The sequence below is a fragment of the Hemiscyllium ocellatum genome, chromosome 17 (genome assembly GCF_020745735.1).
Source record: "Hemiscyllium ocellatum isolate sHemOce1 chromosome 17, sHemOce1.pat.X.cur, whole genome shotgun sequence".
Lineage (NCBI taxonomy): Eukaryota > Metazoa > Chordata > Chondrichthyes > Orectolobiformes > Hemiscylliidae > Hemiscyllium > Hemiscyllium ocellatum.
Window position 1 is genome coordinate 59342445 of NC_083417.1, and position 24403 is coordinate 59366847.

Below are 24403 nucleotides of genomic sequence, written 5' to 3' on the forward strand. Positions count from 1 at the left end.
GATGTAGGCAATATTAAAGAGGTGGAAAAAAAGGAGATTCTGAGATACGGGTGGATATGGTAGGAAGCTTATCCCAGGTCAAAAAGTACAAAAAAACCCAATACACAAAGTTTTTCCCACAATTTCCTCACTTGAATTAATATGATTTTACTCAACTTTGAACCATTGCTTTGTGAGCCAGCTCAGTTTCTTCATGATTATGTTGGCTAAACTATGGCTTTGAGCTTAAAGTATCCACACTATTAAAACCAGCTCCTATTTGTTATTCTATTCATCACTCCACTCAAACTTGTTTGCATCAACTAGGCCTGTTGGTTTAGAACAGGTTGGTCTTAGCACTGCTTCCTCACTGTTAAACATTGCTTGAGTGGGACATGCAGGCTCCAAACCAAACCAAACCTTCCTGAAGAAGGACTTATGCCCGAAACGTCGAATCTCCTGTTCCTTGGATGCTGCCTGACCTGCTGCGCTTTTCCAGCAACACATTTTCAGCTCTGATCTCCAGCATCTGCAGACCTCACTTTCTCCTTCAAACCAAACCATCACAATATTCATGCTGGAGGGAATCAGCAGCATGAGAAATAGCACAAGCAGGATGATCAATAATAGGGGCATTTCAGTAGTGGTGCAGAACATATGTGCAGACCCATAAAATCAAATTTGTACAGCTCCAAAACATAATGATACACTAAACATGAACAAGACATTTAACATCTATGTAAAACTTTGTTAATATTTGTTAGTATCTCAAAATAAGGAAAGCCATTATAATAGAGTTGAGCTTTTGAACTCTAAATAGCTTTGTGATTATGCTTGGAATCCATTTTCTTGTTGCAATATTTGTCCATACTTTCTTCTGACACCTATAACTTTATTAGGGAAAGCAATATGACAGAGGGGATTGTTAAGACTTACACACCAAAAGTTAGATAACTTAAAACCTTGTTAGTCATTCATTTTATGACATAGTACAAGCTAACAAAATGTTTTTGCATACATATCAACTATATATACATATAAATTAGCTAACACATATTGAGCTCCTATCACAATCACATAACACTTAAGCACTTCACAACCAGTTGAATACCTTGCAGCTTTCATTGTTGAGACTAGGAAATCCTATGCAGAGAATCAAGGATCAAAATGCAAATTGACCAAACTTTGAACAGTAGAATTCATTGCTTTTAGCCACTTACAGTACATAAATGAATAGGAAGTATTTAAACTTAACTGAGGCAAAAACCACATTTGCACCACCCATGTAAAGCTCATCACTAAGGTACAACACACACAATTGCAAGTTTTCAGCTTGCAAACACAATTACTTGCTTCAAAGTTTGCATAAAGATTTGTAGCTCGGGTGCACGTTGCCGTAGTTGTAGGTATGTTCACCGAGCTGGGAAATTGATTTGCAGACGTGTCGTCCCCTGGTCTACGTGACAGCTTCAGAGCTTCCTGTGAAGCGCTGCTATACTGTCTCTTCCGGAGTTTATCTGGTTCTGATCTAGCTGCTTCCAGTTGGCAGTTCTAGTTGTTCGTTGTCATGGCCGCTATATAGGGTCTTGGTCTGTTTATTTGTTGATGGAGTCAGTGGATGGGTGCTTGTCCCATGATCGTCATGTTGCCCCAGTCAAATGTGTGGTCCCTGTTGTCTGTGTGTATGGTTACTAGGGACAGCTGATCGTGGCATTTAATGGCTAGTTGGTGTTTGCGGATGTGGATCGCTGTTTGTCCTATACAGTGTTACGTGCAGTCTTGCATGGAATATTGTACACCACGTTAGTCTTGCACATGATGGGTACAGGGTCGTTTGTTCTGGTGAGTGTTCATCTGAGTGCTGCTGTTAGTTTATGGGCTGTCATGAATCAGAGGTCGGAGAAGTCTGGCTGTTAGTTCAGAGAGGTTTTTTTGTGTAATGAAAAGAGGACATGCCATGACCCAACACAATAACTACTCTACCTTATATAAAAAAAAGTGTCTCTGAACTAACAACCAGACTTCTCCAACCATTGGGATTCATGACAGCCCAAAGGACGGTCATGCTCCGACAACAACTCACCAGGGCAAACGAATCTATATCCACCATGTGCAAGACTGATGTAATTTACAAGATTCCATGCAAAGAGTGCATGAAACACTATATAGGACAAATAGGCAGACAACCAGCAATCCGCATCCATCAACACCAGCTGACCCTTTTAGCCTTACACAGATGACAAGGATCACACACTTGACTGGGACAACACAATGATCATATGACAAGCTAAACAGAGGACAGCCAGAGAACTTCTCGAAGCATACCACACATCCACTGACTCCATCAACACCCAGCTAAACCTAGACCAAGACCAAATATCCCGGCCCCCTACAACAAACTATGGGAACTGGCAACCGGAAGCAGCAGAAACTGAACCAAATAAATTCCGGAAGAGACAGTATAGCAGCGCTTTACAGGAGGTTCCAAAGCACTGAAGCTGTCACTTAGACAGGGGGCGACACGTCTGAAAATCAACTTCCCAGATCGGTGAACATACCCACAACTACGGCAACAATCATTTTATGTTATGAGCCCGGCTGATGATTACACTGAATAGATCAGATTCCATAAAATGTTTTAATGTTGCAATTCACTTACTGTCACTGAACATAACCACACAAGACTGCCAATATACTTTTAACAGAATAACAAGTTTAGAAATACAGAATTAACCCTTTTGCCCAAACAAGCTTAAGATATACTCAATCTTCAGCGAAGGGTCACTTAAATACTTCTTGTTCAGTTGGTACAGGTACAATTAGTTTCTTCTTGACAAACTTCTGTATTCACTCCATGTCTTCATGTTTCTAATGTCTCTTCCCAAGAACCTTAAAAGAAACTTAACATAGCTCACTTATTTCTTAACATGGGTTCTTACAACTCTTCTTCCACAGCCTTCTGTTTCTGGAATGTTTCTGTTACTGACCTTAAGCAGCTTAAGACTTTTTTTCTGCCTTGACTATTTGAGGATTGCTGAACTGCACATCTACTCTTCTTTTTTTTGTAGATATTTTTATTGAAATTTAACATTTTTGCAAATTTACAAAAATAAACAAAACTCTCAAATACAAACATTGATGTACAATTAAATCATATATACAATAGTCATAATTTAACAAAGAAAACAAAAAAAAGAAAAAAGAAACGAAAAAAAGAAAAAAAAACTCAACTTTCTACTAATCTAACCTATAACTAACCAGAGTGTATACCTAAGTCTCTTACATGCTCGGAATGTATAAACAGCAAATATAATAAAACCCGTATTCGTGCAGGATTCCTCTCCCAAGGGGCCTCGGAGCAGCCCGGTCTGAAATCTTCACTAAATAAAAGCCCTTGTTAGAATAGCCGAAATATCTGCATTTATATAATTCAAAAAGGGCTGCCATATTTTATAAAATAATTCAGTTTTTCGGTGCACCATATTTGTGAGGAAGTCAAGGGGGATATGTTCCATAATTAATCTGTGCCAATTTGAAAGTCCAGGGGGGCCCTCAGCCACCCAGTTCACCAAAATATTTTTCCTTGCACAGAAAGAGAGAATAGAAAATAGTCTCTTCCCATGCATATCCAGAGATGAGAGGTTCGAAAAGCCCAAAAGGAGAGATACAGGGTCCACCCTAATTTCCGTTCCTAAAATTTCTGTCAGGGTATTTGCCACTTTAGTCCAGTATCTGCGGATTTTCTGACAAGTCCACAGACAATGTACAAGAGTACCCACCTCTATTTTGCATTTAGGACACATTGGAGATGCTCCTGCCTTAAATTTTGCCAGTCGAGCCGGAGCTATATGGGCCCTATGAAGTATCTTTAGTTGGATAGCCTGAGTTCTGTTACAGATAGCAATTCTTCTAGCATTTTCCCAAATGTCATTCCACATATCCTCAGAGATTTCTAGCCCCAAGTCCTGCTCCCATGTTTTAAGCAGGTCATCCATGTCTCCTGAGACTCCATCATGTAGCAAATGGTATGTAGTACTAACTGAGGATGCCCCCGCTGGTCGTAAGACATTACGTTCTCTGTCTGATTTATAAAGACTATCTATTAATGTAGTCTTCCTCTGTATATAATCTCGAACTTGGAAGTATCGAAAGAGATCCCCATTAGGTATTCCGAATTTCAGACGCAGCTGCTCAAAGGACATCAGGATCCCATCTTTAAATAGGTCCCCTAAGCATGAGATGCCCCTGGATCTCCAGAGTTTAAAGGTGGCATCTGTAATCCCCGGTTGGAATCCCCATGCGCCTACTATTGGTGCATGGGGGGATGTTTTATGTGAGTTACCCTCATTTTGCCGCATTATATTCCAGGCCTTAATTGTGTTTAATATTATGGGATTTTTACAGTGGTCTGTAATGATTTTCCTCTTATCTGAAAATAAAAGGTTAATAAGTGGGTATTTTACTTGGGAGGCTTCGATATCCAGCCAAATTGATTGTGGATCAGATGAAACCCAATCAGCTATGTAACTTAGTAGGGAGCTTAACTGATATTTCCTAAAGTCTGGGAAGTCCAGTCCTCCCCTTGCCTGTGGAAGCTGTAGCTTCTTCAGCTTAATAAGGGGCCGTCTATGGTTCCAAATAAAGGAGCCCAACCAGCCATATAATTTACGTAGGGCTAGCCTTGGCAGCATCAGCGGGAGCATTCTCATAGGATATAAGAGACGGGGCAGAACATTCATTTTAATTAATGCTATTCTCCCTAGCCAGGAAATCGGAAGGTCTCTCCATCGCTGGAGGTCCTGCCTTATCCTTTCCATTAATTGTACAAAATTAGCCCTATACAGCTGATCAAATACTGGCGTGATAAAAATACCTAAATATAAGAAGTCCTCCAGGGACCAACGGAAGGGAAAAGGGGATCCGTCCATTAAGTGGGGTATCATAGCCAGACCACCCATTGGCATGGCTTCCGATTTTGAAAAATTAATTTTATAGCCTGAGAATGCACTAAATGTATTAATAACTTGAATTAGACGAGGCACTGACATTAAAGGATTACTGAGGAATAAGAGAACGTCATCTGCATAGAGGGTAATTTTGTGTTTACCTGTACCAATCCTCGGGGCCGTTATATTAGGATCAGTCCGGATGGCTTCTGCTAATGGTTCGATTATCAGTGTAAACAACAATGGTGAGAGAGGACATCCTTGACGGCAGCCCCTACCCACACTGAAGCCATCCGATCTTAACCCATTAGTAATAACAGCTGCTTTGGGGTCATTATACAATGTTGAAACCCATTTGGTAAACACCTGTCCAACGCCAAACCTTTCCAATGTGTAAAATAAATATGACCATTCAACCCTATCAAATGCCTTTTCCGCATCCAATGAAATTACAACTCCTGGTATCTTTCCCTGATGACAGGCTTGGATCATATTCAAGACCCTTCTGATATTATTGGATGATCTGCGGCCCTTAATAAATCCCGTCTGGTCCTCCTTTATAATATATGGCAGTACCCTTTCTAGTCTTAGTGCTAACATTTTTGAGAGAATTTTAAAGTCTACATTTAGTAAGGATATTGGTCTGTAAGATGCACAATCTTCTGGGTCTTTTCCTTTTTTGAGGATAAGAGAAATATTTGCTTCTTTCAGCGTGGGCGGGAGACAGACCTGACTATGCGCAAAATTATACATATCCATAAGTGGGTCAACCAATATTCCTGTAAATTCTTTATAGAATTCAGCTTGAAAACCATCCGGGCCCGGTGCTTTTCCGCTCTGAAGTTGCCTAATTGCCTCAAGTATTTCTTGGACTGTTAAAGGGGTATTTAGGGCCGACACCTGTTCCGGAGTCAGGCCCAGGAAGGTCAAATTTTTTAAAAATGACTGCATCCTCCTAATCCTATCTTCACAATCCTGCGATCTATATAGTTCAGAATAAAATTCTTTAAAGGTCGCATTGATCTTTTTATGATCATGAGTCAGGGTACCTGTACTTTCCTTGATGGTTGGAATAGTTTGAGGGGCTTTCTTTTTCTTTGCAAGAAATGCTAAGTATCTACCCGGTTTGTCGCCATATTCATATAATCTTTGTTTCGCAAATAATATTTCCCTTTTAGCCGTTTGAGTAAGCGCGGTGTTTAAAGCTGTCCTAAGTGCTGTAATCCTCTGCAATTTTGTGATAGAAGGTCTATCAGCGTATGCTGTTTCGGCTGCTTTTAGGCGAGCTTCGAGCAGACGCTGTTGCTCTCCCTTCATTTTCCTCTGGGTCGCTGAATAGGAGATGATCAAACCTCGTGCATAAGCTTTGATGGTCTCCCACATCATTGACGGATTGCTAGCCGTACCAGTATTAATTTCTAAAAAAGTTTTAAGTTCTTGGGAGAAGTACTTTAAAAATTTGCTATCTTTTATCAGGAAGGGGTCCATACGCCAATGCCGAGCAGATGTCCCATTGTTCTTTACCTTAGTTTCCATGTATACAGCGGCATGGTCAGAGATTGCTATAGTACCTATTTTACAGGTTGCTATAGAGTTTAGAAAAATCGATGGGGCAAAAAACATATCAATTCTTGTGTGACATTTATGTGGATTAGAGTAGAAAGAAAAATCTCTACCCTGTGGATGGAGACATCTCCATACATCTACCAATCCTAATTCTTTATTCAGGTCCGCCAGTTGTCTAGATCTGGGAGATACTCCAGCGGCACTCTTGGGAATCCTGTCTATTTCCGGATCCATAATACAATTAAAGTCTCCCCCTATAATTGTATGACGGGCACCAAAGGCCATCAGTTTTGAAAAAGCTTCCGTTATGAATTTAAAGGGGTGTGCCGGGGGGCGGTACACATTTAAGATCCCATATTCCTCTCCATTTATGAGGGCTTTAATCAAAATATATCGTCCAGATTCGTCTTTTATCTGATTTAGAATTTTCAAAGGGAAGTTCTTCCGGACAAGGATAACGACTCCCCTGCTTTTTGAATTAAAAGAGGAAAAAAAGGCCTGATCAAATCCGCCCTGTCGTAATTTTAAGTGTTCTTTATCCGACAGGTGTGTCTCCTGTAGGAGAGCTATATCAACTCTCTCCTTCTTAAGATTTGATAATATTTTCTTCCTTTTAACTGGCGAATTACTCCCCCTGACATTCCAGGTGCACCACTTAACCGACTGTTCAGCCATAATCATCTGGACAGATCCGAGACCCCTCGGGAGGGGAAACCCTATCTAGAACATCCCGAGCATGGAGCTTACAAGATTTACAAAAGTAAAGACTCTCTGATACACTCAAAACAATATAACAAAAAACTCTTTCTAAGTATAAAAAATATAAAACATCCCGAATTGGAGATTTTCTCCCTTGTTCCCAGGGAGCGTCACTTCCTCTCCCACAGTCCATCTTACCCTCTTCCAATCAGTGCCCCACCCTTGACCCAGGTGTTCCCCAATAAAATGAGGAGAATTCAAATATAATATAAAGCTAGAGTTAACAGTGAACACCCCATCCCCACCCACATCCACATCTAAATATATTTGGGAATATTAATACCATATATAACTATAAGATTACAATCTCAACATGTAATACTTAAATATAATACCACAAAATAACAGGGGAAAGAAAAACAACCCCGCTCCTAAAAACAGAAGTAAAATAGAATAAGGTAACCACCTCTCCCCATCAACATTAACCAAACGCCCCAACATATATATATATACATACATACATAGGGGGAAAGATAAGTAAAGATGAAGGGATGTAAACCAAAATAATGGGAAAGGCAGACCAGCGTCCACAATCTCTTACAGTTTATTTAAGAGAGTCCAAGAATTCCTTAGCCTTCTCCGGTGATCCGAAGTTATATATGGATCCTTCGTGGCTAAGGCGTAGCGTCGCTGGATATCGTAAGGAGTACTGGATATTTAAGTCCCTTAAACGCTTCTTCGCCTCATCGAATGCCTTCCTCTTTCGGACCAAAGCTGGGGAGAAGTCCTGGAACAGCATGATCCTGGATCCTTTGTGGGTCATAGCTTGGGGATCTTTTCCCAGATTTCTTGAGGCTTCCAGGAGCATCTGCCTCTCCCTATAGCTCTGCAGCTGGAACAGAACTGGGCGTGGGCGCTGGGTTGAGCCGGGCCCACGTACTGCGACCCGGTAGGCCCATTCCACCCTTACCTGGCCTGATCCATTATGCAGATTTAAAAGTTGTGGCAGCCAATGCTCTAAGAATGCTGTCAGCTGACCTCCCTCTTCGTGCTCGGGCAGGCCCAACAACCGAATATTTTTTCTACGACATCGATTTTCGAGGTCATCAATGTGGTTTTCTAGGTTCTGGACTTGATTCTCGAGAAAACGGATGTGGTCGGCTGTTGATTTTATCCCAGTCTCTGAGGCTGCGGCCTTCGACTCCACCTCTCTGACTCGGCACTCCAATTCCTGAATGTCTCTGCCCTGCTTCTGCAGCTCGGCTGATAGTGCTTCTCTGCTCTGCCGAGACTCATCGATAAAAGCATCAATCTTCGCCTCCCACCTGGCAAACATCTCCTCAAAGCTCATCTTCATTGGTAAATCTCCTGAAGTAGCTGAAGACACCTTTGTTGCAGCTGAAGAGGGAGAGGGTGGGGGAGGGGTCCCTGCTTTCTTAGAGCCGCCTGTTCCCTTCCCTTTACTCATTTTCCAGCTAGTATTAGACTATTTAAATGTACTAATAGGTAACTATTTAAGGTTAACAACTATTATAAATGGTTTAGTGAGTGTGGTGGGGGTGGATAGCCCACTTTCCCCAAGTTTTGGGTAGAGCACTGTGGACTCAGTCTTGCTGGGTCGCCGCCATCTTGGATCCCCATCTACTCTTCTTTAAAAGTACATCTTGGTCCATGTACTACCAACTACAACAACATCAGTACAACATCTCCCTAATGTTAAAGATCACATGCAAGATGTAATTAAAATCAAATAAATCCATATTTATGATCGTAACAATGTTGTCAACTGTTTGATCTGGCCCCTGTTTGGTCAAATCTACATTCATCCATAGTGGGACAGGGAAAATGGCTGACAAAAACAACTGTTTTCAACCTAATCACAAAACATTGTTTTTTTTCCTCAAGACAAGATTTCCATCTAAAGTAAATGTTATTGATACAGAAACAATGAATATTTAGAACATAAAAATCTGAACTTCAATTTTTATCACCATCTTTCCAGAAATTAAACAACATTACTCCACCTACAAAGGAACCACAATCTAGCAGATTTTTACAAAGTAGAAACAAATTTCATATTTTTGTTGACTATATTCAGTTATGGTAGTGTTGATTTCTGCCACTGAATGCCAAATGACACTCAAAGTGGACTCTCCTGGATGACAGCAAGTACTACAGTACCAGTACAACAGCTGACTCAAAGGCTAGCCGTGAGCAACATGAGCATTAAAGGGATTGGATTGAAAGACCATAAATTCATTCATTACTCAATTTGTGGTCAAAACTATAGAACCTGTAAAGAGAGCAAAGTAAAGGAATTTTCTGCTGGCAGACACGCTTCAGTTATAAAAAGCTCTAATTGTACAGCAGCTTTAACATAATTAAACACCTTAAAGGTCCAATAAAGAGACATAGGTCTGATGACCAAAAACTTACGTTTTAGGCAGGATCTCTAAAGAAGATAGACAAGTAGACAGGCAAAGGGGTTTTGGAAGTGGAATTCCAGAGCTGATGGCTGAAGTAATTGACAAATGCAAACAAATGGTGATGCAATTAAAATGGTAATACACAAGTAGCCAAAGTTATAGGATACTGAGCTGAAAATGTGTTGCTGGAAAAGCGCAGCAGGTCAGGCAGCATCCAAGGAGCAAAAGAATCAACGTTTCGGGCATGAGGGAAGGGCTCATGCCCGACACTCTGATTCTCCTGCTCCTTGGATGCTGCCTGACCTGCTGCGCTTTTCCAGCAACACATTTTCAGCTCTGATCTCCAGCATCTGCAGTCCTCACTTTCTTCTAGAAGGTTATAGGACAGCAGATATCTCAGAGGGCTGTGTGGCTGTAGGTGGCTTGAGATTGTGAGGGGTGTTGATGGGATACCATATGATTTCCTTTGTGTCCTGTAGCCATATTAAAATTAATATTTCCACCAGATTTATATTTGTGCAATTGAAGAGAAAGATGGAACAGCCATAAGGGCCAAATGGCTGACTCCTGCTGCTACTTTCTTTGTAACTTCTCAAGTTTCCAAATTCATTCTCTGACTTTCACTGCGAGATGATGTGGAGCTAACAGTCATAAAGGAAGGCTGAGAAGTTATGATTTTGACTCGTGTTAACTAACTGCCGAGTGTGTGTTTTAATGGCAGGTTGCCGTGAACAGGAGATTATATTTCAGCTCCCATCAGAAAATGAGGTAAATGCTTACCTGCTGAACCTACCTTTTAAGAAGGTTTTTCTGAACTCCTGACTATCACACAAACAGACTTACCGGTGTTAAGGTACAACAAACTTGGTCCAATTTCCACTACGCAATTAATATGACCAGAAGTCAAATTAACTTTCCACACAGTTTGTACTTGCAGAGCTGTAAATTTATTCCACCGATAATGGTGAAAATAGGTTGCAAACTGCCATCATAAATATTTACAGTGAATTGCAGCAGTTTCCATTTTATAAAAATAAGTCAATTCAAGCACAGAGCGCCTTGGTATGGTTATTACCAATTATTCTTGCTAGGTGCCATTGTCCACGTGATCTGAATCAGTAATTCCTTCTTATTTAAGTATGATGAGGGTGCAGATTCATGTTACAAAATGCATTTCTCACCTATAAATGCCCTTGTAACAAGAGTTCTGCATGATGACAACAAAATAAAACCAAAAACTGGAGCAAGATGTCCCAATATTTGTACTGGCTGATTTGTTTAGAACCATTTTGTTCCCAGGAAATCATAAATACAAAGCAACCGAACACTTCTTTGGTAGTTAGGGTTGCTGTTAAAAAAAGTCTCAACTCCATAAAACCACATTGTCTTTAATTGTGTCAGAAATATCAGTGAATTTGTTTGTGTCTTTAGTTGATACTTCTACAAATCCATTTGAAGCAGCCAACTGCACTATTCACTGTCTGTAGTTGATGTGCCTTGATTTGCTGTCGTCCACTGCCCCGATCACACAGAGGGCGTCTTTGGAGGGTGCACCTGCTGAAGCAGTAGAGGACGTTTGACCCGTGGCTTCCGTCTCTTTGGCTTGCTCTTAGACTTTATCTGTACCACAAAGAATGCCAGCACCACCATCGCACCAAGGAAAGCAAAAACTGGAATTGTCTGTCCAACATCTTGGTTATATCGACCAGGCATTATACCTAAAAAGTAGACAAATTACAATTAAGTACTCAACTCCCATTATTGAGTTAGTATAGAAAGGTGACAACACATATGGATTAGGCATCTACTATTGAGATGTAGGCCAATAAAACAAGGAGTTATTTTCTGCAAATATCACAGAAGACCCAAGAAAGCATAGACACTGATGCTGAAGCATCTTTCTATAAAGGATAAAGGAGACATTTAGTAATACAGCTTCTCTTCACTCAAAAACATTCTAAAAATAAAAATAGCATTGCATTAGTGTTGAGAAAAGTGTACATAATCATACTACCCAAAACTCAAACTGAAATACCCAGGACAGCAACACATATGCAATGAAATTACATACAACAGATCCAATATGTATATTTAGTTCAACATTTCAGTAGCTTCGTTGTTTCCAGAAATGAAGAGCATACAATAAAAGTTGTGCTAGCTTCAATAATTCTTGTTCCCCATACTATAAAAATTAATACAGTCTCAATTCAACACCCTATGGTCTAAGTAGCTGCTAGCCTATGAAAATTGAATATTCAATAAGCTACCTCGAACAGTTAGTATGGGATTGAATTTTATTTCCCCATTTGGTATGTGATCCTGACTCCAGCATGAAGTCCAGAACAGGAACCTGAAAGTGGCCATGACAAGATGTTGATTGCGATTTTCCCCAGAGCTGCCCGATGAAGCAGCCACCTCTGGAAGTATTTAATAAGGTCAGCAAGCAGAATTGCCTCTATGACAGACCAGCAGCAAGATGGAGGCATTGCCTAGCGCAAAGGCAACAAATGTAGAGGTACAGAATAAGCAGAACAGGCACTTTCTCAGGAAGAGTGATCGACAAAGTGGTGATCCTTGGAATCAAACAAATCCCTTGAGGAGTATAAAGGAAGCAGAAAAGAACATAAATAAGAAATTAAGAGGATGAGAAGGAGTCATGGCCAGTTGGATTAGGAAGAATCCGAAGATATTTTATATATAAATTAGGACCCAGAGAGTAGCTAGAGAAAGATTAGGTCCACTCGAGAACAAAGGAAGGAATTTACAAATGGACCCAGAGGTCCTTAATGAATATTTCACATTGACATTCACCAAGGAGAAGGACATACACAGTCAGACTAGGGAGGGACATCTTGATATTAAGGTGGTGGTGATGTTGGGTGTCCCAAAAAGATTAATGTAGAAAAAACCCTTGGGCCTGATGAGATCCATTCCAGGATACTGAAAGAGCTAAAGGGAGGAGATTGCTAAAGCCTCTCATCCTCTTCAGCCATAGACCCGGTCCAGGATGACTGGAGAATGCCAGTGTTGTTCTTTCATTTCAGAAGCGCAACAGGGATAATCCAGGATATTATGGGCTAGTAAACCTACATCAATGGTAGGGCATTAATTGGTGAAGGTTCTTCAAGATAGGATTTACTTGCATTTGGAGATGAATGGACTTTCAGGATAGTCAGTATGTCTTTATTCAAGAGAGATCTTGTCTCACAAACCTGATTGACTTTTTGAGAACGTGATGATGATAATTGATGAGGGTAGTCACATGGGACCCATGGTGAGTTGGCAAGTTGCACACAAAATTAGCTTGGTCATAGAAGACCAGGGTAGTTTTGGAGGGGTGTTTTTCTGATTGGAAGTTTGTGTTCTGCAAGGATCAGCGCTGGGACCTCTAGTTTGTAATATATACATAAATGGTTTGGATGAAAATATAGGTCATCTGATTAGTGAGTTTGCAAACAACACAAAAATTGGAGGAATTATGATCATGAGGAAGGCTGCCCAAAGGATACAGCGGATTTAGATCAGATGGAAGGTTGGGTGGAGAAATGGCAAATGGAGTTTAATCTGGACAGTGTGAAGTGATGCATTCTGGGAAGTCAATGTGAACACCAATGTATGCAGTAAATGGCAGGCACCTTATGAGCACTGACATACAGAGGGATCTTGGGATGCAAGCCCATAGCTCCGCGAAAATGGTCACACAAGTGGATAAGGTAGTAAAGGACTATGCATGCTTGCCTTCATAAGTCAGGGCACAGAATATAAACTTCATCAAATACTCAGGGACATACGCTTAAGTTATGAGGGCAAGTCTCAAGGAGTGCGAAGGAAGTTGTTTTTTTAATAACACAGAGGACTGTAGGTGCCTGGACCACACTGCCTGAGATGGCAGTAGAAGTAGATACATCGACAAAGTTTAAAGATGAGTTAGACAGACACATGACTAGGTAGCGAATAAAGCGATACGGTCCATGTGCAGACAGATGGGTCTGTTCTTATGCTATTCTCTGTTCCATGACCCCTGCGGCCTATCTCTGGATCTAATGCTATTGGAAAGCTGACTCAAATGAGAGATTGTCACTCTGCCTGTGAGGAAATACCAGTGAGGTCACTAAATGGCCCTGCTGGGCTTTAATTTAGGACACTGCCGTCTCCCTGAATCCATCATGCTTAGAAAATAATCTAGAATCATAATGCAACAGAAAACCATCTCAATACTTCATCCTTATCTTCCCAAGTCTTAGGCTGAGAGAAAATAAATCATTCATTCATAAGTCATCATTCATTCAAATGGAACAAAATCAGAGGATATTTTAATAATGTAGCAACATCTCAGTTATTCTACTTCTCTCATCCCTTTCAATTCCACAAAACTCCAAAATGACTCAAGTAAAGAACAGGAATAAAAAAAACCTTCCATCATATTACCTTATTGCCATATGCAATAGAGATATTATCAATTGCATGAAATGGCACCCAGTGTTCCACACCCGTGAGTGATCAGTAATGTTTCTGAATCTTTCCCACAAATGCTAACAATAGAATGTGTTACTTTTGCACACTGACCCATTCTACTTGTAAAATGAACAGTTGGAATATTTGGTCTTTGATAGCCTCAGTTTGGAGCAGTCATCGGTGTCTTGTTTCTGTTCACTTTCAATGAACAAAAGTTCAAGAGTTAATTCTAGTACTCACCTCCAGGAATATCCCAGGCCCCACTTTCACCTGGTGATAAAGGTCGCACTTGGGGACGGTTTTGCTTGAAATTTGGCAGAACCACTTTGTCTAGGTCGATGGATAACAATTTCTGGTGCTTCCAAAGGTTACTGAGGAGGATAAATAATAAAAGCTGTTCACCTGTGGTACAGGCTATACTAACTCCAGGAACTAAGTTTACTTCATAATACTGTGTTCTGTTATTTTAAGCAAGATTCACAATTTGCAATTTAGATTAGAGATCAATCTTTGTACAGCAGACAAAAAAAAGGGCCACATAACCAACTATCAGAAAACGTCTCCCAAAACTAGAAAAGAAACTTACAATTTAAAACTGAAATTAAGTTAATAAATAGACCTTACAACTAAAAAGTTGTATTTTCAACATCATATCTTCACATAGAAATGTCCACAGAAGTCCAAAATTAATTTTGAACACTCCTTCTACCTTTAAGTCTATGCAAGGGTGACCCAATCACATTTTCAAATTTCTGAAGTCATTTACAATTGTCATAGGTTGATTACAATGAAATTATTGTTATTTTAAAAGCATGTAATTTTTCTAATTAGCTCTGCATTTTTAAATGGAATCAAGCTGAAGTTGGCAGTACACCAAAGCCAATTGCATACAAACAGCCTCATCTTCAGAGGGGGCTTGGTTAACTTAGTGGTTTACCTCATGTCCTTCAAACCCTAAATGAACGACTAATAATTGACAAGTTTCATCAGCAACATGTCAACTGACTACTGAGATCCAAGATTTGGATCAACCAACTTGCAATACAATACCGATACATTAGGAATCTAGTTCCACAACTTTGCTAAGATTTCACATCTGTACCCCAAATCAGATATATCTTCCTGACTTTATACAAAGGGAACATTAGGCAGCATTAATTTCATTAAGGAAACTTATGTAGCCACTTTTAACTTGAGTGTGGTTCTAGAAAAGCACAGCAGGTCAGGCAGCATCCAAAGAGCAGGAGAATCGACATTTTGGGTATGAGCCCTTCATCAGGAATGAGGGCTTTCATTCTCCTAGCCATTTCTAATTGTTAACCTATGCAGACCACCATTGTATCTGTATTTCCCACTACAAACTCACACATTACCATGCACCACCTCTTGACAAACATCATTCATTTACAGTCATAGACATACACAGCATGGAAAGAGACCCTGCAGTCCAATTCATCCATGCCAACCAGATATCCTAAACCTAGCTAGTCCCACTTGCCAACATTTGGCCCATATCCCTCCAAACCCTTCCTATTCATATACCCATCCAAATGCCTTTTAAATGTTGCAATTGTCCCAGCCTCCACCACTTCCTCTGGCAGCTCATTCCATACATGCACCACCCTCTGCATGAAGAAGTTTCCCATTAGGTTCCTTTTATATCTTTCCCTCTAACCTTAAACCTCTGCCCTCTAGTTTCGAACTCCCTCACCCCAAGGAAAAGATTTTGTCGATTTATCCTATCCATGCCACTCGTGATGTTCCAAACCTCTATAAGGTCACCCCTCAGCCTCCAATGCTCCAGGAAAAACAGCCCCTGTCTATTCAGCCTTTCGCTGTAGATTAAACCTGGCAACATCCTTGTAAATCTTTTTTGAACACTTTCGAGTTTCACAACATCCTTTCGATAGCAAGGTGACCAGAATTGCATGCAATATTCCAACAGTGGCCTAACCAAACATCCTGTGCAGCCACAACATGACCTTCCAACTCCTGTACTCAATGCACTGATCAATAACAGCAAGCATACTAAACACCTTCTTCACAATTCTGTGATTCCACTTTCAAGGAACTATGAACCTGCACTCCAAGGTTCCTTGTTCAGCAACACTCCCCAAGACCTTCCCATTAAGTGTATAAGTCCTGCCCTGATTTGCCTTTTCAAAATGCTCTCCTGCCACAAAGGAATCTTGACTCAATCTCTTCACAAATTTGCTATATGCTCAAGTTCTAAGTTACACATCACTTGACAGTTTTTGATGCTCTTCATCCCTAATTTCCATTGTCTACTTGCAAAATTTGCTTTAAAAAAGATGGATCCTCTTCTAGGAAAACACCTGCAAAATTCTTGTCAAGTTACTTTCACAGTCTCTGCAAAACACTAGTTTAGCAATTGTCCACCTGCTCCCATATTTTATTCCATTTTCTCTTCTGTTTCTGTTTTCTGACTTCAAACGCATCTTGCACGTGGAAACTTAAACTGATCAGGCTCTCTTCGAAACAAGGACCATACAACTACAGGGTACGGCTGCAAGTAGTTATCTTTGTTGTTTTTACAAATTGGTAGTGCTTGGTTATTGGTTAACCATGTCATGATTTGTACAAAGACAGTTGGACACTAATAAGCTATCTATTGTCACACACTAACCTTGGTGCTGTCTCATTCAGAGGTTGCGGCTTGGCCCAAGATAGGTGAGGACATGCTGGAAGAGGACGAGGTTTGGGGTCTGCGAGGTGTGGTTCAAGAACCTTGGAAAATCGATACAAGTGGTTGCCTAAGAATTGGGATAAAAACAAAATTAGAATTGAATGTGGTCAACTTTGACTTCAGAATATAGAGGGTAAAATATTTGGTATCTATTAACTTCTCCAGGGAAAAAAAACTAACATACAAGTTAAATGGCAGAAAATAGCATGAATGTCTATGCGTGTATACATTCGGCCTCCAACCTTCGGATGACTATCGTCCAAGGTAGACGTCGGGACAGGCAACAACGCAGAGTGGCTGAGCAGAAGCTGATAGCAACTGGGACCTTGGGTTCATGTCACACTATAGACGATCCCACTGCACAATACACACACACACACACACACACACACACACACACACACACTCTGTCGCTCCCACATGAGCACACATAAGCTTATGGGGGTGAATTTGTTTTTGCAGAATTACATTTTACTTTGCTCAAGGACTGCATGAATCCATGGGAAGCTCTGTAAAACTATAGAGGGTTTGTCAGTTTGACATAGCATTGGGACACAGACAGACTTCATGCTGACTGTTTAAAAAATTTAAAAGTAGTTCTGGGATTTACATATCAAAGAACCGAAACCAGCATATCAAATTATAAAAGGTGAAAGTTTTAATCTAAGATTGTTTACTGTATCACATCTCCATGACACTGGACTCCTTTGGGAGAAAGTGAGGACTGCAGTTGCTGGAGATCAGAGTCGAGAGTATGGTGCTGGAAAAGCACAGCCGGTTAGACAGCATCTAAGGAGCAGGAGAATCGACGTTTCAGGCATAAGCCCTTCATCAAGCCCTTCTTGGTGAAGGGCTTATGCCTGAAACGTCAATTCTCCTGCTCCTCGGATGTTGCCTGACCATCTGTGCTTTTCCAGCACCACTCTCTTGACAATGGACTCCTTTGGCCAACAATTCTGTGAGCATGATCTTAACCTCCAGAACCACCTGATGAAGGAGCAACGCTCTGAAAGCTGGTACTTGGGAATAAACCTGTTCGATTATAACCAGATGTTGGGCAATTTTTTAACTTTGTCCACCCCAGTCCAATATCGGCACCTCTAAGTCAATCTTATTTGCGTTCAGTTTTACAATTTTCAAAAGAGTAGTTTCTGCCTGAACCAGTAGAGGGAGCTAGAGCACATCTGCAAGACAAAATCAAGTGCAACTTGCAAAAAGACAATGACATAAATTCTATTGGCCATTAGGAATAAAAATTCAAATCACAACTAAGGTTAAATATTTGACAAATGTTGCATTTACGTAGTGTTTACATTGAAGGGGAAATTAGTGAAATCAAAGTGAGATTTTAAACTTTAAAAATACTTTAAGATATGTTAATAAATATTGTAGAGAATACAGCAGTTATTTAAAATGTCTCACTTCTGTGATATTTCAATTTTTCATTTGTTAACATCAGTAATTGAAAGGGTTCATCGCAATGTGGCCAAATCCCAGAATAAGGATGACAATCAGAGAGAAGGACTAGTGTATGTTTACAGCTGGAACATTGAACAAACTTTACAACAGAACATCTCCAGAAGTTTTACTTGAGTTATGAATTTACAAACAGCCTTACCTTCCATCCGCTCTGGTAGTCGATGCTCGGTTCCAGATGGAGGTTGCTGCCTAATTTCAGAGTGGCTTAGGCTTGGGGGCATTACGCCATACGAGGTGTATTGAAGGAGAGCATCAAGCAACCAGAAGCAGTCTGGGGACAAGGGATAAACATACAGTTAGTTCTTCAAGCTAAAAACAAATACAGAACTCCACATTCAGGTGACAAAACAAAAAGTTCAGAAAAGTCACAGAGAAGAAATCCTTATAAACAAACCCATTGGAAACAATCTCTTATACCAGAGCTTCCTATACGTTAGCATGCAGCCAAGGTCCATTTTGCAAATAGTAAGTTCGCAGTAAGAGGAGGATCTTGGGTTCAACCATTCAGCATCATGAGAATTTTTTCCTCACACTCAGACCTGCAAAGTGTTCAAATTCTTGATCTAGAGGGCTGTTGATGTTAGATCATTCAGTACACTTTAGCAGAGATTGCTAAATGAAAACCAGGTAAGGAGTTGGTGAGAGAAGGAACAGCTTTTATATTTGTACAATTTATAAATTGTACCCTATAATATCCACACCAATCTTCAGGTAGCTTGACTATCCTGTTGGTAAGATTACCTAAGAGAACAAGATGAGCTAATTGGGTGAGAAGTGGCAGACGAAGTTTAATTTAGATAAATGTGAAATGATGCATTTTGATTAAGACAAACCAAGGCACGACTCAGAGTAAATGATAAGGCTCCGGGGAGTGTTGTAAAACAGACGGATCTAGGGGTGCAGGATCACAGATTCTTGAAAGTGGGGTTGCAGGTAGACAGGGTTGTGAAGGTAGCGTTTGGCACGATTGCCTTGGTTACAGCATTTAGCATAGGAGTTGGGATGTCATGCTGTGGTTAAATAGGACATTGTTGAGGCCATTATTAGAATAGTGCATACAATTCTGGTCACCCTGCTATAGAAAAGGATGATGTTAAACTAGAAAGGATACAGAAAAAAAATAGACAAGGATGTTATCAGGGTTGGAGGGCTTGAGTTAAAAGGAGAGGCCAGATTGGATAGGACGTTTTCCCTGGAACGGAGGCAGAGGTTTAGAAAATCATGAGGGGCATAGTTACGGTGAATAGCCAAGGATTTTCTCCCAGGGTAAGGAAGTCCAAAACTGGAGGGCATAGGTTTAAGGCGAGGGGGACAAGATTTAAAAGGGACCCAGGGGCAACTTATTCACAGAGAGAGATGCATGAAAGGAATGAACTGCCAGAGGAAACAGTAGAGGCGGGTACAATTATAACATTTAAAAGATATTTGGACAGGTACACGTATGGGAAAGGTTTCAAGGGATATAGATCAAATACAGGCAAATAGGACTGGTTCAGTTCGAGATGCCTTGTCAGTATGGATAAATTGCTGTTTGACTGAATCTTTAGAGACCTAGAAACAAATGGTACAAGGATGGAGAGGTGATTATTGAGGTTTTGTGAAGGTTTAGCTGAAGGAGGAGATTAGCTGTTACCTTACTGGCACAGTGGAGCAGGCCCAAGAATCTAAATGGCATCCTCTTCTAACTGAAAAACTAACAAACCATGCAGCATCTCTCTTTGCTAAACAAATCAGATTGTTGTGCTTTCCATCTGCCTGCGCCCAAACAGCTGTTCTCTAGGCATGGAGTGGAACACACAAATGTGGTGAATTCACTAACAGATAGATCAAGGTCTTTATGAGCAGCAATGAACAGATAAATAAATGGAACTGCATTGTTTTTACTATAACTGGTGTCATTTTCCTACACGAGAGAACAGAGTTTTATAATGATAGGCGTGTTATATTTTGGAAACAGCACATGCACTGTAAAATCTATATACAGTATCTGTGCTAGGTACTTACAATTAGTTTATTTATAGTTCAAATGCATGCATTCTGCTCTCATAAAACATTAGAACTGACACTAATGCATATAATTTACAAAATAACTACACTTATTTGTATGCATTTAGTTCTTTTGCAGAATGGAGGGTGGTAGGAGCAGGAGAAGCTTTTTGAGTCTATGTCACAATGTTCATGGCTGAGCATCTATCCCAATCCCACTTTCCCTCTGTACCCCCTTTTACTACCTAAAAATCTACCAGAATCTCAATAACAGAATATCTGCTGCTTCCCAGGATAGAGAATTATACACACACACACACACACACACACACACACACACATCAAACTTTTGAGATTTTTTTTAACCCAAAGTCACACGGTCAACTTTTATATTGGTCAAATGTTAAGAGATTGACATGGATGCTGGATTTGGGCCTAGATAAAGACAGTGGGACTAGAATAAAAGGAAACCAACACCATAAAAGAATTCATATTAATTGTCAAACATTGATTTATTGTATAATATCACAATCTATAGACATTTCATCCCACAATATAAATCATGAATTAGCTACAACACTTCAATACTGACACCAGACCCCATTAGGTCTCATGGTATCGGGTACAGTCTGGCCAGGGAAGTCTCTTGTTGATGATCACATACTGCACCCTCCACATTCCCCTTACAGTGGCTAGGAACACTGCATCAACTAACTCACCTCCTGATTACGCAAAGTTTGTCCATTACGTATAAGGCACAAGGCAACATCGTGATAGAATACTCCACATTTGCCTAGATGGGTGCAACTCTAACAACATTCAAGCAGCTTGACACTATCCAGGTCAAAGCAGCCCACCTGACTAGCACAACATCCACTCCCTCTACTACCACCACAGTAGCAGTAGTATGATATCCAAGATGCACCGCAGAAATTCACTGAAGATCCTTGGATGGCAGCTTCCAAATCCACGAACACTTCCACCCAGAAGGACAAGGGCAGCAAATACATGGGAAGACCACCACCTGCAGGTTCCCCTCCAAGTTACTCACCACCCTGACTTGGAAAATACATAGCCATTCCTGAAATTCCCTTCCCAACAGCATTATTGCTCTACCTATAACATTTGGACTGCAGTGGTTCAAGGAGACTGCTCACCACCATCTTCAAAGGTAACTAGGAAAGAGTAACGAATGCTGTCCAGCCAGCAATGCTCATGTCATATGAATGAATTAAACACCATCCAGAAGAACAGGAGCACCACATACACGGGCACACCACCACCTCCCTGCAAATTGCCCAAGAGACTCACCAATCAGGATTGGAAATACTGAAAACAAAATATGCCAGAAGTCATGGAAAGAAAGCAAAGCTGTACAGCACGCAAAGATACCCTTCCATCCAACTCGCCCATGCCAATATCCTCAATTAATCTAGTTCCATTTGCCAGCATTTGGCCCATATCCCTCCAAACCCTTCCTATTCATATACCCATTCACATGTCTTTTTAAGTGCTATAATTGAACTAGCCTCCACCACTCCCTCTGGCAACTCATTCCATATAGCACCACCCTCTGCGTGAAGAAGTTGCCCCTTAGGTCCCTTTTAAATCTTTCCCCTCTTACCTTAAACCATGTAGTTCTGGAATCTCTCCATTCCAGGGAAAAGACTTTGTCTATTTGCCTTATCCAGGCCCCTCATGATTTCATAAACCTCCAACGCTCCAGGGAAAACAGTCCCAGACTATTCAGCCTTTCCCTATGGGTCAAGCCCTCCAACCCTGACAACATCCTTGTAATCTTTTCTGAACCCTTTCAAGTTTCACAACATCCTTCCTTTAGCAGGGAGACCAGAATGGCACACAATATTCCAAAAGTGGCCTATACAATCTCCTGTACAGCTACAAGACCCCCCAACTCCTGTACTCAATGCACTGACCAATAAAGGCAAGCACACCAAGCACCTCCTTCACTATCCTGACTACCTGGGACACCACTTTCAAGGAAATATGAACCTGCACTCCAATGTCTTTTTGTTCAGCAACCCTCTCCAGGACCTCATCATCAAGTGCCCTGATTTGCCTTTCCAAAATGCAGCACTTTGCATTTATTGAAATTGAGCTCCATCTGCCACTCTCGGCCCATTAGACAATCTGACCTCGGACCCATTGTACTTTGTGTTAACTTTCTTCGCTGCTTACTACACTTCCAATTTTGGTGTCATCTGCAAACTTACTAACCATACTTATGTTCACATCCAAATCATTTATATAAATGACGAAAAGCAACACCCCCACTACTACCCTCTGCCTTCTACATTCGAGCCAGTTGACCAGAATGTGAGAATGGCAGAACAATGGTGTGTCTAACTGCCAAAATTTGAATGTGTTGAGCCCATTATTAAGTCTAGCACTTCACAACCTTCTGGACTTAATACTGTGTTAACACCTTCAAACTGTGAATCCACTCCCATTCCTTCCCTTTCGTTTAGCTTTACTTGTTACATTCTCTGTCACCATGTCCACTCTCCTCTCCTCCTCGTGGGACTATCAGTTCTTTCCAGTATGATAGTTAGACATACCATTGCTCTGCCATTCTCACATTCCAATTGCTTAATCTGTACTATCAACATCCTTTCTCCCCCAGTACCCCATCCCCTTCCTATTGCATAAATTCTGCCCTCTTGATACTTCATGTCAGCTCTAATGAAGAGTCATATGGACTTAACGTTAGCTTGCTTTCTCTCCTGGATGCTTCCTGACCCGCTGTGACGTCCAGCATGTTTTGTTTTCAGTTCAGATTGTAGCATCTGTAGTAATTTGTTCCTATGATTGGAAATACACTGCCGTTCCTTCTGTGTCACTGCATCAAAGCCTTACAACTTCCTTCCTAATAGCACTATGGGTCTACCTACATTAAACGGACTACAGCAGTTCAAGGCAGCATTTTCTTTTAAATATTAGATTAGATTCCCTACAGTGTGGAAACAGGCCATTTGGCCCAACGTGACCACACTGACCCTCTGAAGAGTAACCCACCCAGACCCATTTCCCTCTGACTGATGCACCTAACACTATGGGGAATTTAGCATGGCCATTTCACCTGACCTGCACATCTTTGGACTGTGGGAGGAAACTCATGCAAATACGAGGAGAATGTGCAAACTCCACACAGACAGTTGCCTGAGGCTGGAATCAAGCCCTGTAAGATCCTGTGAGGCAGCAGTGCTAACCACTGAGCCACCGTGCCACCCCCATGACGTTCAAGGGCAGCTCGGGATAGGTAATAAATTTAGGCCAAACAAGCTTCACCCACATTTTACGATTAAAAACAATTAAGATCAATCTGAACACCATTTGAAACACTCAACAATCTGTCTCAATAGCCTGATTGTGATCATGTGATCTTTCTTGTCATTGCTGTTAGCACCAATAACCTTGGTATCATTCCACAAGCAATATCCTTGCACTAGCAAAGGCATTTAATATTCCATATTTCCATTTTTTTTGACAACATTGAGATCAAATTTATTTCATGCACCTTTAATCCAATGACTTAACACTGCTGATGATATTTACATATTTTTGCCTTCAGTGAATTTTTTTTTCCACCTTTCAACATCCAATTGTTCCAAATCTTTTACTGTGAGGGATTTAGTTAAGCACACTTACAATCCACACTTTCCAAATTTCTAACATATGAATACAAAAAAAAGTGTCACAATGCCCAAGGAATGGAAAAAAATTTAGCTGACGCCAATGCACCTGACTATTAATGTGCTGATTTTGAAAATAAGTAGCATCGCTTCTTAGAAAGAATGGTAAACTAACTCGCAGATATAGGCAGGCAAGAGGAATATTCAGGAAAGAAGGAAGTGCTAGAGGAAGTCAGCAGGAGTTAAGCAAATTCTAAACTGGGGCCTTAAGTTAAAGATGTCAAATTAATTCTAAACAAGCCACAGAGGGCATGAGAGTTCAGCAGCCACATTACATGCTGTAGTGGAGTAACTACACCAGGGCTAAGTCCAATCCATATTGGGACTGGGAACAGACTAGGGCCGGGGGGGGGGGGGGGGGGGGGTTGTCTTCACCAGGCAGATGGAAGACAGTCCAAAAAAGAAAGGACAAAGACCAAGGAAAGAGTTTTCTAACACCTCAGCTAG

General features: G+C 40.8%; 1 protein-coding gene across 2 annotated transcripts in view; it reads right to left on the bottom strand.

Moving 5' to 3' along the window:
* Positions 1 to 10549: 10549 nt before the first annotated feature.
* The window catches only part of mbtps1 (membrane-bound transcription factor peptidase, site 1), a 132400-nt gene continuing 118546 nt past the window's right edge, over positions 10550 to 24403 (bottom strand). For both annotated transcript variants that reach the window (XM_060838203.1, XM_060838202.1), the window contains exons 20-23: positions 18397 to 18528; positions 16719 to 16845; positions 14312 to 14442; positions 10550 to 11334 (exon numbers count right to left, since the gene is read on the bottom strand). In XM_060838203.1, the coding sequence (XP_060694186.1) occupies positions 11141 to 11334; positions 14312 to 14442; positions 16719 to 16845; positions 18397 to 18528 (584 nt within the window). In that variant the 3' untranslated portion in view covers positions 10550 to 11140. The remainder of the gene's footprint in view (positions 11335 to 14311; positions 14443 to 16718; positions 16846 to 18396; positions 18529 to 24403) is intronic.